We start from the raw sequence: 14,633 nt of genomic DNA on the forward strand, positions 1-14,633 counted from the left end.
TTTTCAGAAAGCTGTCATGGTGTAGAAGACATTTTTAGAATCTGATCTCAGGTCTGAATGGGTTAATTTCAAGGACCCCCCCCAGTTTGACATGCATGCGTTAGTCTACGGACCCACCCATTTAATGGCATTTCTATCTCTGGGACCCCCCCGATTTATGTGGTGTGGTGGTCTCTCATCGTCCTCTCTCTCTCTCTCCACACAGTGCCCTGAGCCACCGCATGCCCGCGGCCTCTCCGTCCACGCTCAGCATGGCCGGGGCGGGGGCCTCCTCCTCGGGCTCCGCCTCGGGGGGGGACCGCTGCCGTCTCACCCGGGGCTCCACCGTGCGCAGCACCTTCCACGGGGGCCAGCTGAGGGACCGCGTCCCGCCCACGTACTCGGCGCCGCCCACGTCCCCCACGCTGTCCCACCACGAAGCCAGCCCGCTGCCTCACGTCCGCAGCCGGGCCACCTCCAACCTCTTCACCAAGCTGACCTCCAAACTCACACGCAGGTATGAATAAAAAAGTAAAAACCGAGGACAGGTTCTATACGAAAATAAATGTCTTCTAAATCCTGACCGTTTTCAGGAAAACCCTCATGTTTCTATACGTCGATCGTCCTGAAACCTTTTCATATTGCCAAAAGTTATATGTAATTGGCCCTCCGTTTCTACCTGTTACCACCACTTTTATATGAGAAATAACCGAAATTCTCATTTTTTTTATTCATTTTCATATAATATCCTTATAATACAAGTTAATACATTAAACTATGCCTGGAATTGATGGGGACTGAATTATAAAACATTGTAATGACAAAAAATGGTTCTTGGGAATATAGAATAATAATTCAAAGAATAGGTCAAATTAGTATTTTCGTTTTTTCCTTTGGTCACAAAATGGGCTATATTTCCCACCATATTACATTTAGACTTAGAGACTTGCATTTAGCATTACAGTGTACCCAAAAGACTCCCTGATGTTGAAAATATAACAATTATTAAACAAAAAGTAGGTAAGTATGGCATAGAATGATCCCCCACCCCTGGGAAATTACCCTGCAGAAAGTTACAAGTTACTGTTCACATTGTATATCATTAATATCTTTCATTTCACTAACAGTAATTTATGTTAGATGTTTGTTGAGCATCTCACAGTCTGACCTAGTTCTGCGAGTGGGCGTGTCTGGGCCTCCTGCCTGGCAGGTGGACGGACACCACCTGGAGACAATAATCTTGCAATCAAGCCAGCCCTATTTAAGCCCCAGTTTGACTGGAGCTCAGATTTGTTTCTCCACTCAGACAGAGCAGTGAGCAAGCCAGTCAGCAAGCATTAGCAAGCAAGCATTAGCAAGCAAGCATGGAACCTGATCAGAGACCAGTAATCAATAGGCAGGAGTCCACTGACTGTGTTGTACACAGTTCTTTGGAATCTCCAATGGCCCCATTAGTAGAACCGAGGGACTTAAATTCATGGGCTATGTTATTACAAGCTTCCCTGCAGATCCGTGAATTTCAGCCCCTCCTGTTTATTGCACATAACTTGCCTCCAAATGAAACCCCCAAAATAAAATATCATGCTAAGTGCAGGAAATTTTTCACAATGAAAAGAGATTTAGACACCATTGTGCAGCGACAATCCAGCGAAAATGCAACATCATCCAATGATGAAGTTAAAATATGACGATCAATTAGACAACCAGGGTCAAGCTCAACTGTTTATGAGAAAGTAACATAGTGCTTAAAACACCAAATGGGGTGAACTGGACGTCGTCACATGAGTCACAGCTTGGGCGCAGCGGTACAAACTTATACAAAGTATTTCTATTGCTACTACCACTACTTATAAATGATGTTCTGAATGCTCACTTTTTCTTTTGAAATATCTCTTCAATATTTGCTACTTTTATATTTGAGTTACAGTGTTACACCCCCCAAGCAGCAGACACTCCATATCTCTCTGCGTACTGTATGTATGATTGAGCTTCTGAGCAGAAGATTAAATTGTTATATTATTAAAGGGACACTTCACCCTTTTTGCAAAAAAATATATGTTAATGTTTATTTAGAACACTTTCCTGGGGGTCTTTATGTGTGTAATATGTGGTTTTAGAGATTTTAGATTTTAGCAGTGAACCCAGTGTCTCTGATGTCATGGACACTGGGCTCACTTCCTTTCTGGACTACAATTCCTATAATGCTTTGGTGCACTGCTCCTCGTTGTGGATAGGGGGGAGGGCTGTCTTACTGAGACAACATGTAGTTCCAGGAAGTAAGTGAGCTCAGAGTCCATGACATCAGAGACACTGGGCTCACTGCTAAAATCAAAAATATCTATAAAACCACATATTACACACATAAAGACCCCTAGGAAAGTGTTCTAAATCTTCTAAACGTCATTAACATATTAATTTTTTTTGCAAAAAGGGTGAAGTTTCCCCTTTAAGTGTCACTCTATGTCAGAAGGGGACATCAAAGATGAAATGTAACCATATGGTATACTGCATGTTCTATTTCAACGTGCGTATATCCTGGCTGTACAGCCTTTAATAATGCCTACCACAATACGAGAGCTTTTATGACCCCCCCCCCGGCCACAGCTTCCAGTCATAACAATCTCATAATATGCCTAATCTTATCAAACCCCATCCTTGCCAATCAGCTCCTGCCGTGCCTGTTTTCCAACCACTCGCTCTCCTACGATTCAATTGTATTTTCTCCCCCCTCCACTTTTCTTCCCCCCCCCCCCCCCCCCCCTCTCTCTCTCTCTCTCTCTCTCTCTCTCCATGCTTCTCTTCCTCCTATACTCCCTCTCCCATTGCGTCGTCAGGGTCAACCTTGACCCTTCTAAGCGCCAGGGCTCAAACAAATCAGTCTCGGGTTGTACTCTTCCACAAGGATCCAAAACAGTTAGTAAGTTTGCCATGTCTCTCGCTTCTCTCTGTCGGCCTTGCGTTTGCGTTTGCGTGTCTGCCTGTTCATAGGAAAAAATACTGAATGAGATCATGCATTCCTGTCTGCCATGCCTGCCCTGAATATGCTGCTATGTGCCATGTGCATTTATCGAATAGTTTATTATTATCGTTCAGCATGACTCGTTTGTGTTCTCTATTGTCACTGGACATCCACTGTCTGCCTTCCTCCTTCCTACGTCTCTGTCTCTTTTTTTGCTTCCTAGCATGGGGAGGGTTGGGGAAATACCACATTTGGTATAGGCTAGTGTTGTTTTAGTCTAGTCATAGTCTTTGGAATGAAACTTCATTCAGTTTTAGTCACATTTTAGTCACCTGGAAGGTTTTAGTGTTAGTCTAGTTTTAGTCGACTAAATCTACAGTTGATTTAGTCGACTAAAATGTGTTTTTTGGCGGGCCTTGATGCCATCGTAATGGCTGATTTTACACTACAAGCTTGTAGGTCGGCTATTTTCAGCATTCAAACAATGTGTGAAATGACTTATACTGCATATTTTGTCCACAAGTCCCTTCCTAACATTTTAGTCTAGTTTTTATTTGTTGACGAAATTGTCAATATATTTAGTCTTAGTTTTAGTCATCATAGCTTAGTTTTCATTTAGTTTTCGTCAGTGAAAAAAGCACATGAACCCGTGGACTTAGGGCCCTCTACCGATATTGACGTCAGACTTGGGTGTTCTGTTTCATTTAGTAGTTTGGGTTTGTTTGTGGGTTTGTTGGGTCATGTTTTGTTAAAGTTGAGTCTTTGTTTTGTTCAAATTTGTTCATTTGTCTCATGTTGTTTCAAGCCTCATTTTGTTCCTTTGATGCGGTTAAAGGAACACATGTGCATGAATGCTGCTGCAATCCATAAGATAATGTATGTCTACTGCTCAGCTGAGACCTGAGGGCCTGTTTGGACTGGAGAGATATTTCGCTTTGATCTTCATGATGCAACGCCTTCAACCAATAGCGGACCTGCAGGGTCTCAATGTCTTAACGGTTTTTAACCCATTTTGACCCGAGGACGATTCTACAAATGTACTTCTAAATCCTGAGAGTTTTCTGAAAAACCCTCTTGACAGAATATATTCAAAGATGTGTGCCACATTTTCACGATTTTTCAAAAATAGCAGACCTGCAAGCTCGTAGCGTGGCACTCGGTGCCGCGCTACGAGCTTGTAGATCTGCTATTTTTCAATAGCTAAAGCATAACATAATGCTTAAAACACCAAAAGGGGTTCCCTTTCTGAATGGGTTAGCAGAAGAGCAGGGAAACCAAATACAACCCAAGTTGTGTTGGTTACTTACAGTATATTATATTGAATTAACACATTAACACACGGTACACAAAAAAAAGTTATGGATTGCAGCTTTTAACACATCTGCATGCTGTGAAATAATAGCGAGCCAACACAGACAGACAGACAGGCCGCCTCAGCCGTGGAGGGGTCACAGTTTAAAATGGATATATGCTCTGACTCTGTGACTGTGATGTTGATGTTCTCCGTCTCCTCTGATATGAGCCTTGTGGATTTTGTTTGCGATGGTTTTTACTTGGTTGCAGACAGAGGCCTCACTCACACCTTCGCAACAGATTGATGTATGCTTGTTGTATACAAAAGGGTGTGATACATCTTGCCCCAATGCAGTCGAATGTGACTTCCATTGGAAATGCATTGGGGCAGCCATGACACTTACATCTTGCTTACACATCTAGCATACAACATTGTTGCATGCTAGATGTAAGCAAGATGTAAGTGTCATGGCCGAAAGGTGTGAGTGAGGCCAGACAGTGCACGGTGTGTTTGTTTGCAGGTTGCTTCTAAACTGTCCACTATAGTCTAGCCCAGAGGTGGAAAAAGTATACTCAATTGTTTTCCCTAAGTAAAAGTACCAATACTGCCATTTAGAACCACTCCGTCACAAGTAAAAGTACGGAATTGAAAATGTACAAAAGTATCGGCATCAAAATTTACTTAAAGTACTAAAAGTCTATTGAAACTATTATTGAATATTAACTACTATTGAAAAGCAGATCTACAAGCTCACAATGCGTCGCAACGCGACGCATTGTGAGCTTGTAGATATGCTATTTTGTCTAGGGTTGAAGTGGTTAATGTATGTTTTCTAATCAAAGGAGTAAACTTAAGTAAAAGTACTACTTTCCACCACTGGTCTAGCCCTATATCTCCTAAACTGTCCACTGGTCTCTAGTCCTATATCTTCTGCCTGTCTCTCGTACAGGGTCACAAATGAACCTGAGGGAATCAGCCGATTTGCGGTCACAAGGTCAGTGTTCTGGACGACAGTGTACTGTAACCGAAGGGGTTGTTGTTGTAACCCGGTCATCCTTCACAATGATTCATTTATATGTTGCTGTCGTAAACAATGGTGTTGTGCCGGTGAAAAAGAGCCCATCTACTGTACGTACAAACTCACAACATGTGTTAACCCATTCTGACCTGAGATCAGATTCATACGAGGTTTCCACGGGACACACACTGGTCTGATTAACCCATTCTGACCTGAGATCAGATTCTAAAAATGTCAGTCGTTCTTCGAATTTTTCAAAAATAGCAGACCTACAAGCTCGTATCGCGCCACTCGGTGGCGCGATATGAGCTTGTAGATCTGCTATTTTTCAATAGCCAAAGCATAACATGATGCCAACACCAAAATGGGTGCCCGGTCAGAATGGGTTAAACGAATACATTGCGACGCAGCTGTGCATCTGCTATCGTTGCACATTATTTTGGTGTCTCAACATATTTCAGTTAAACATTTTGACATTCATCTACCATTTTGAAATTTTGGAAGAATCATGTTGCCTATACACTGACACGGAACAAGACAGGAACGCCCAAAAACGTCACATCCGTTTTTTTTACCCTGGGCAGAATTTTCTATGGCTGCCAATGAAACTTTTTGTTCCAATCCTTAATCACATACGGACAAACATCCATGCCGATAATATCTAACTTGCGGAGGTAACGTGCCTTGTCCACGGGGGCAACAGATCTTTCAACGTATGGCATTGCAAATACGTTTGATAATCGCTATACTCTGCGCAATATTGTTTTGGAAATGCCGCAAATTGCATCGCAGTGAACGAGAGCAAATCACAACTTACCCTGGGGGGTGGTCGTGTCAGTGTATAATGGACAAAAAAAAGTCAAAAAGATTGAAAGTGGTTAGTAGTATTATATAGGAAACCACCGCATGTGTCGCCGTGGTCTTATAATATTCAGGATATCGTATAACCTTTCTTCTTCCTCACAGTGGCCATTTACCTGGGCATCAAGAAGCGCCCGAGCCCCGGGCCGTCGGACGTGGCTGGGATCTGAGTGGAGGCAGTCGGCGGGGGTGGGGGCGGCGGCGGGACCCCGCGGAGGTGGTCGCGGCTCTGCGGGCGGCGGCGCTGGGCTGCGGCTGCCAGGTCCACCGCCACGGCGGCGGGCCCTTCCTGCTCTCCTGCACCCACGGGGCGGCCGGGGGGCCGGGCCGCGTGGCCTTCCAGGCCGAGGTGTGTCGCCTCTCCACCGTGTCCTCGTCCTCCTCCTCCTCCTCCTCTGAGACTTCTAACGGGGTGCGCTACACGCGACTCTGGGGGGCGCCGCTACCTTTTCGGGACATTGCCACGCAGATCTCCAAGGACCTTGAACTTTGAAAAAAGAAAAAAAAAGGAGAGGGTGCGTACTTGCGTGTGTGTGCGTTCATGATGTGTGTGCGCGTTTGTGCGTGTTTGTGCGTGTTTGTGCGTGCGTGCGTGCGTGCGTGTTGTGCGTGCGTGTGTGTGTGTGTGTGTGTGTGTGTGTGTGTGTGTGTGTGTGAGAGAGGAGCGGGGCGAAATAACATTGAGGGTAAAAAATAAAAGAGAAGGAGCCAGGGGCTGGACCCGAGAGAAAAGACTTCTCCTCCTGTCTCTTACAAGGCGGTCAGATATGATGATCCCCCCCCCACCCCCCGTGCACACACACACACACACACACACACACACACACACACACACCTCTCACCCCTGATGACACACAGACTGAAGCACTCTCCTACAACCCAAGGTCGTGTCCTCACCCAACTTCTCTACTGAGCAACTCTGCCCAACACACTGGACCTGGATCAGAGAGAGAGAGAGAGTCCAGCTTAATATTTTTTATCGCTAAATCTAGCCATAATGACTCTTTTATTTTGATATTTATTGCTCTCATCACAACGTTGTTTTTCAAGCACCTCAACGCCACCTTTCTTCACCACTCGACAGAAAACATTGTGATTCTGTTGTGACCGTCGACAAAGCCACATCCCATTTTTTCGTTTTCCTGTGTGTCACACGACAAACACGACACACGAAGCTCATATCCCTCTGCCCCCGCGCGGTGACACCGACGCCAACGGAGTGATGATCCACTCTGTCCTCTTCAGCAACCTGTGAACAATATGCACAATATGTAGGCACCACGGTCCAACTCAGTGATCAGACGAGCAATCCCAGAGGTTTTTTTCTTTTCTTTTGCTGCGTTCTGATTCATGTGTACATAGTGTAGTAGGCTGTGTTGGAATTATTTCCTAGTGGATCCCAGGGTTGACAGAGCTTTGAAACAGCCAATCAGAACTCGTCTCTGACTCACGAAGGGCGTCAGTGGCGACCATGTGCAACCTAAATGGGGATTCAAACTCGCTCTGCGTTCACATTGCATTGTCTCACATTTACTGCACAGGACCAGCATGCATGGAACTGTGATGTGGAGATCATATCAACCACGTTCATTGAGAAAACATGCCCCACGGTTTAGCAAACGTATTGACACATACAGTCCAGAACAAATAACATTTTAGTACGATAAATATTCAGGTTTTCATTTCAAATTCCAGTGCCACCAATAGGAAAAAAGTGATTCATTCATGGATTATGTCATGATTCATGGAATCATGGTGGATTATATGATTTGAAAGTCACTTTTAACATGCTGGAAATGGACTTTGAAAGACATCTTATCATATCCTTTCAGAGAAATAACTCTTGATTACTCTGCTTGGCTGGTGTATTACGTTTGTAAAACCCACTGTCAATCAAACATACATGTCACTTTCAAGGCATTTCGATGACCCACAAAACCAAGTTCTCATCATAGTTCTCCTTTCCTCTTTTGAGCCATAAAACAGTTGCATTATATATATATATTTTTTTTTGTCCCAAGCAAAACCTATCCTTTACAGAAAGCCAAGCCTCAAAGCTTGCAAGATGGTAGACATTGACATGAGGGTGTCTCGACTTTACTTCGACGTGCAAAACTACTAATAGATTGCATTTCATTGTGGAACGTTCACCTTGAATTCAATGGGGATAATTATGCCAAAACACGAACGCGGTAGGATGGATGTCACAGCCATGGTAAACCTAAATGGAATAATAACAAGTCTTATTATTTCCAGTGCAATGAAATTCTAATCTGTGCCATCATCATGTGATCTGACTTTTTTTATATAGTGGATCACTTACAGAGAGAGGGTAGTCTGTCAGATCACAATTGTACTTTCTCACACACACACACACACACACACGCGCGCACGCACATACATTCTACACTTTCTGCTCCACCCTATGCCCCAGTTTCTAGTGAATAGTGTACTGTGATATTTATTATGGTGGCTACAGACACCATGTTGTTTGGCTGATGATTTACCGTTAATAGTATCTCAGTTGTGGTTTTGCTCATGGTGATCTGCCCCCCCCCCCCCAAACCCCCTGCATTGGAACCTCCTAAAAAGCCTGATTTATGCTTCAGCGGCAAAGGTGTCTTACAAACATGATGCCACTCACCAAAAAAAAAAAAACACGTATTTCTTAACTGAAAATAAAGAATATGCTATTTTCATTGAACGCCACATTGCATGGTACGTTTTTGGGCATCAAAGCTTAAATCAGGCTTTAATTAATCACCCCCATCCTCAACTCACATCCATTTAACAGGGACTAGTAGTCGCCAATTAGCTGTCTATACCACGTTGTATTTAACACTAGACATCCCTTTTCCAATTTTGGGATTGAGCTTCACGGAGAACGAACGTTTGGCTTTTTCAACTCTTTGTGTTTGTTTTGAGATCCTGTTTTTCTGTTGTTTTTAAACGGAGGGAACGCTCCCTCCCATGCAGTCACCCCTCACAGTCACGTCGTAGACCCACATCATCTCTTGAGGTGTCCTCGGTCCAGTTTTGGTCTGGGATGTTTTCCTGAGTCATGACACGCAACGCAAAGAGCCCCAATAGAGCTGACAGGTTTTGACCTGTCCTCTTTCCGCAGGGCAATGGACGCCCGGAGTCTCTGTCCTTGTCCTCTCCCTGGACGTTTCTCATTGTGGTGTATAATAGCATTAGGTAATATAGACCTCAATGCACTTTGCTTTGACTTGAATCAGCTCCCTCCAGTGTGCCTAGTATAGGCAACTCCCCCGAACTAGCCACTGGAGGGCGCCAATGTCTTAAATGTGAAAACACTTCAATTTGTGGATATTTGCACAGGTACTTTATTTATTTTTTAGAATAATATCATTAAAAAATGGATTTATATCAGTCATTTTTATGACTGTATATAAAATATATGAATATAGTATATATCTTAGAGCTCAAGGTTTATTTATAGCTAGAGCAAGGGAAGTAATTCTAGTTTAAAGCAGTTTCTGTCAACGACAATGGAGAACAATACCAACTTGCAATCCTTGCATGTCTTCAGAGTTTGGGTTTTAGGCGGGAATAATGAAAAATTATGCCCACCAAGGAGTGGAATCTTTGTGAAATACAGACACTCACACTTCAAAATCCTGAATGCTAAATTAACTCAAGAGAGTCTAAAAGATGTACACCTATTAACCCAGTTTAAAGACCTGACGCCGATTAAAAAGAAAGGAGAAAAAGAAGTCTTGTAAATCCTGACGGTTTTCTTGAAAAGCCTCATGTTTCTATATGTCAGTGGTCATTTCATGTCGAGGACCCATCTGAAAGATTTGAGTTAAAAGAACGTTGTGAAAGAATATATATTCTACACATATTCAAGATTTTTCAAAAAATAGCAGATCTACAAGCTCGTTGCGCGCCACCGAGTGGCGCGCTACGAGCTTGTAGATCTGCTATTTTTCAACCGCTAAAGCATGACATAATGCTTTTTAAAACACCAAAAGGGGTTCCCGTACAAAAATTTGGTTTAAACAAGGTATGCGATGTTAAGTTAAATTAACACTCGGGATTTTACAGTGCAGTTTTTTGGATAATTATGAATATTAATACAAAGAAATGGTGCTGAATGTAGCGCCAGCTTTCCCTGTGCTCGTGAGTACAAGTTGGCAGGGCTTATGTGAAATCCAGGGATTTCACTCCATCCCTCTGCCAGAGGAACAACATGTTTAATTAGTTAATTGAAGTAGGCCTCTGTGAGTTCCTCAAAAATATGTCCAGAATAATGTCATAATAAATTATGCCAACAACTTAAGTAATAACAATATCAGTTCTGGTCAAGCAAACGGGGGAAAAAAAAGGAAACTTAATATTGGGAAATACATTGTGAATTTATATGAATGGTTCGCTATAATACCCAATATATACCAGTTTGTTTCAAATTGATATCCGTTCTGATAAACTGAACTCCCCCTGGAAGGTTGTTGAAAGCCCTGGGTTTGCATTCAAGCCATAGGAATGTTTAGGTTTACATGAATTCTGAATGCGAAATGAGCATCTGGCTGGTCACTATTAAACATCTCAGTGAAGACTGGAATGGGGAGGGAAAGTATACATATGAAGAATGAATGGACAGACAGACAGACGTTGTCTCTAGGTAGGCTGTATTGTACTAAAACTGTTCAAAAGAAGGACAGATTGTTCAGTGTGTGCTGGTGCAGTACGTGGGTCTCTCTTCTATTCAGAGACACACCTTTTGGTCCAGTTTAACCACTTGAACCTTGGCTGGAACATCATTTACTGAAACATCTACAAAGCTCACAACTAGAGATGTCCCGATACTGTCTCTGTATCGGAAAAAATCGGGTCTAACCACCGATCCGACAAAAAGGGGTGGGCTATACTCACAACACACTTTCGTTGTGAGCTTTCAGATCAGCCGTTTTTGGTGAAGAAGAAGATATTTGGTGTAGAAGGAGAGGGGGGGGGTGAAAAGCAATCAAAGTACAGAGCCGAGTCGACCCTGCGGTCAATAAGTATTAACTTTTTAAGTATAGAGAGTTTTAAAGTGGTTAAATGGTGGTTGTTGGTTGCAGTATATTACGACGCCAGGCAGCTCAGCATGTGATGCTGTTGCACTGGAGCAGAGTTTTGTTTTGGAACCATGTTGATGTAATATGCAAAAGGACTAAATGAGACTGATGAGGGCCCACCACACACACAGTTTGACCTGTATATTAATATAATATATTATATTAATTATATAATTCTGTTCAGGTCTTCTATATAGCTACTCTTTGACTCTGCTGCCCCTCAGAAACAAACTGTATACCGGCCTAATGTATTCCACACATGGTATGACGTTGTCGCTTGTTGAAGTTCTTTTTGCCACGCGACACAGTCATACGATGGGACATAAATTAAGCTTAAAAAGTGAGATTGAGTGGTTGTGGTGGTGTATGAGGAGAACATGGAGCTGATGATGATTAATAAAAATTCACAGATGTTGGCATTTTCCTTCATTTCTTGTGTGGTTTGTGGTGTAGTAGTGCAGTGCTAACTGGAAATTATATTAAAAAATGATTGTGTGTGTATACATGCATCTCTGAAAGCATTACAAGATATGCACTACTTATGAGTTTAAAATTAAGGTGCACTTTGTCAGGGAAGGAACTGGAAGTTTACAGTACATTTTCAATTTCGTACTTTTACTTGTAACGAAGTAGCCTACTTCTAAATTGCAGTAGGTAGGCCTGCTTATACTTTAAGGCTAAGTAAAACAATTGAGTATACTTTTTCCACCACTGCTGAATTTAAAGAGCATTGTCTGTAATAACTGTTACAAAGGAAAAGACGGAGGTCTGTCTGTATGGCTGTTTCATGCTGATGTTATTTTTATTTGTATTGAAGTCTACCAACAACAATAATTAACAGTTTACAACCAAACGTGAGATGCCACATGTTGCCTCAGTGGAGGCTGTTATCCCAGGATGTTATACCGACCAAAAATAAGGAGAAACGTGGAATAATATGATGGAAATGGAGGGAAATGAATGGAAAAAAAGAAGAAGAATCAATGATAGAAGGAAAAAAGTTGGAAGGAAGAAAAAGCAGGTGAGCAGAGTTAAAGAGAGTCTCTAGGTTGAGTGGCGTTTTTCCTCTGTACGTTTTTTTTCCCAGGACGTCTGTGGACTTCTTGGGCACTAAATGTGTTTTGTCCTGCTGAGAAAAAGTATACCTTCAGTCAGTCTACCGTCTCAATCGGAGCCTTACAAGAGTGGATATACTATTTCAGTACATATCAGCGAGTGCAACACATACAGAACATTTATTTAAAACAGTGACAAATGGATAGTCAAATCAGCAAAGAACCCCATGCTCTCTGCTGCTGCCATCATGTGATCATTCATGAATTGTCTCACTCTGTCTATTATACTAAACCTTTGCCATGTGTAACATAATTACGGTACATGCTTAATGCTTATAGTGTATGTTTTCCTATTACATTTTGTAAAAGTAAAATTAGCTGTATTGCACCAATTTGTATTAATAGTTATTTCCATTCCCTTTAATATGATTTGCATGATTGTAACCTGTTGCAATAATTCTGATTTCACCTGTTCGTCTTTTTTATGGCGCTTGTTAAATATTTGGCCTGGGATCATCACAGATCAAAAGAGTTACAGAAATGTTAATTAATGAACTCCCTGTAATTAATTCAATTCAAATTCTGTTTGGTACATTTTTGTATCGCTTTATAGTTAATGAGATCATTTGCATATTAGACAGATTAGCTGAAACACTGGACACTGGCTGGGGGGGACACTGGCTGGGGAGACAGACACTGGGCCTGGGGGGGGGGGGGGGGGGGGACTGGCTGATGGGTGGGTGGGGGGGGGGGAGGACACCTTTCAGCCTCTTGTTGTCTGCATTGTCGTAATGGTGCAGGCTTTGTGCCGTCATAGAAACAGCCTTTCAGAGGTTTTTTGATGAACGACCTCTATGGAATATTGCTGTGTCAGGGCAGCTGCCCGGGCCGGGGACACAGTGCTGTACTGACCTGCTGGTGGTACTGTATAAAAGGATAGCTTCAGGCAGGTAGTAGGTCAGTTCAGTTCACCCACAGCCACAGCAACAGTATATAGCAGCAACAACAGCAGCTGAAACAACTCTCAACACAACAAAGATGACTTCCGGCATGAACATGATGGGCAAGGTCGTCTTCTACGAGGAGAAGAACTTCCAGGGCCGCTCCTACGAGTGCATGAACGACTGCTCCGACATGTCCTCCTACCTGAACAAGTGCCACTCCTGCAGGGTGGAGAGCGGCTGCTTCATGATGTACGACCGCACCAACTACATGGGCAACCAGTACTTCATGAGGAGGGGCGAGTACTCCGACTACATGAGCATGATGGGCATGAGGGAGCACATCAAGTCCTGCCGCATGATCCCCCAGCACAGGGGCAACTACAGGATGAGGATCTACGAGAGGGAGAACTTCGGCGGACAGATGCACGAGATGAACGACGACTGCGACAACATCATGGACCGCTACCAGATGAACAACTGCATGTCCTGCAACGTGATGGACGGCCACTGGCTGATGTACGAGCAGGCCCAGTACAGGGGCAGGCAGATGTACATGAGGCCCGGCGAGTACAGGAACTTCCAGAACATGGGCATGGGCCAGGGCATGAGGTTCATGAGCATGAAGCGCATCACCGATTCCTGTTAGTTTAAAATGTCATAGGAGATGATGAACTGACCTTAATAAAAATTGTTTCAATGATGAAAACATAAGAACGCGATTGTGATGCATTTATTTCTGTGGCAACATTTATCACACATTCAAAAACCACATGACCCCTATTATAGCACCCCTATTCTGGTCAAACATTTTTTGATCACATTCTGTGAAAATAGACGATCTACAAGCTCACAACAGATCAAAGTCAAATCATTAGTTGATTTGACAATCCAACCCGTTGATGCCGAGTGCCAAGCAGGCACTCGGCAAGCTGTAAATCAAGCTATTTTGAGCGAAAACATTTGGTGTAGAAGGAAATGGGAGGGGACCAAGTACAATATGAGGTGAATATGAGGTTTTAAGGTGAGATTAGAAGATCAATTAGGCAAGTGAATATTTTGTGCCCTACAAATATTAATATGCCAACCTATTGCCATATTATACATTCAGAAAATGTATTTATTATAAATTTGGCATAATAACTTTGCACAATAATGGAGAAAAAAATAAATAATGTAAAAATTATCTATCAAACTATACAGCTCAATCTATTCATTCTTCCTTTTTGTTTTGGGCTGTTTTTCCCTGTAACTTTGCAAGTTTCTGGGAAGATTTTATAAAATAAAACAAGGAGCTATATAACCTCACATCAAAATGTGTCCCTTGGTTTTATCAAATTGAATAAAGCATCACAGCATTTGGTTTATTGTGAAAACCACAAAACCCCACCCCACCCTCCATCTCCTCTCTCTCTCTCTGTCTCTGTCTGTCTCTCTCTCTC

The 14,633-nt window shown here is 42.8% G+C and overlaps 2 protein-coding genes across 3 annotated transcripts in view; both read left to right on the forward strand.

Annotated features, from left to right (window-relative positions):
• The window catches only part of LOC308327398 (MAP/microtubule affinity-regulating kinase 4-like), a gene marked incomplete at its 3' end in the record, with an annotated part of 36,122 nt that extends 29,518 nt beyond the window's left edge, over window positions 1-6,604 (forward strand). Inside the window, exons 15-18 of one of the 2 annotated variants that reach the window (XM_080780832.1) lie at window positions 206-496; window positions 2,814-2,896; window positions 5,182-5,245; window positions 6,217-6,604. In XM_080780832.1, coding sequence (XP_080636958.1) covers window positions 206-496; window positions 2,814-2,896; window positions 5,182-5,245; window positions 6,217-6,604 — 826 coding nt within the window. Of the gene's footprint in view, window positions 1-205; window positions 497-2,813; window positions 2,897-5,181; window positions 5,246-6,185 lie in introns of both variants that reach the window. The other variant, XM_080780833.1, reaches the window with a different exon arrangement.
• A 6,684-nt stretch (window positions 6,605-13,288) lies between these two features.
• LOC308326899 (gamma-crystallin M2-like) lies at window positions 13,289-13,840 on the forward strand (the record flags this gene model as incomplete). Its single annotated transcript, XM_080779963.1, has 1 exon — window positions 13,289-13,840. One exon carries the CDS (start codon window positions 13,289-13,291, stop codon window positions 13,838-13,840), a length of 552 nt encoding a protein of 183 aa, XP_080636089.1.
• Between the last annotated feature and the right edge of the window lie 793 nt (window positions 13,841-14,633).

The sequence above is a fragment of the Protomyctophum bolini genome, assembly GCF_963924005.1.
Source record: "Protomyctophum bolini genome assembly, chromosome: 13".
Classification (NCBI taxonomy): domain Eukaryota; kingdom Metazoa; phylum Chordata; class Actinopteri; order Myctophiformes; family Myctophidae; genus Protomyctophum; species Protomyctophum bolini.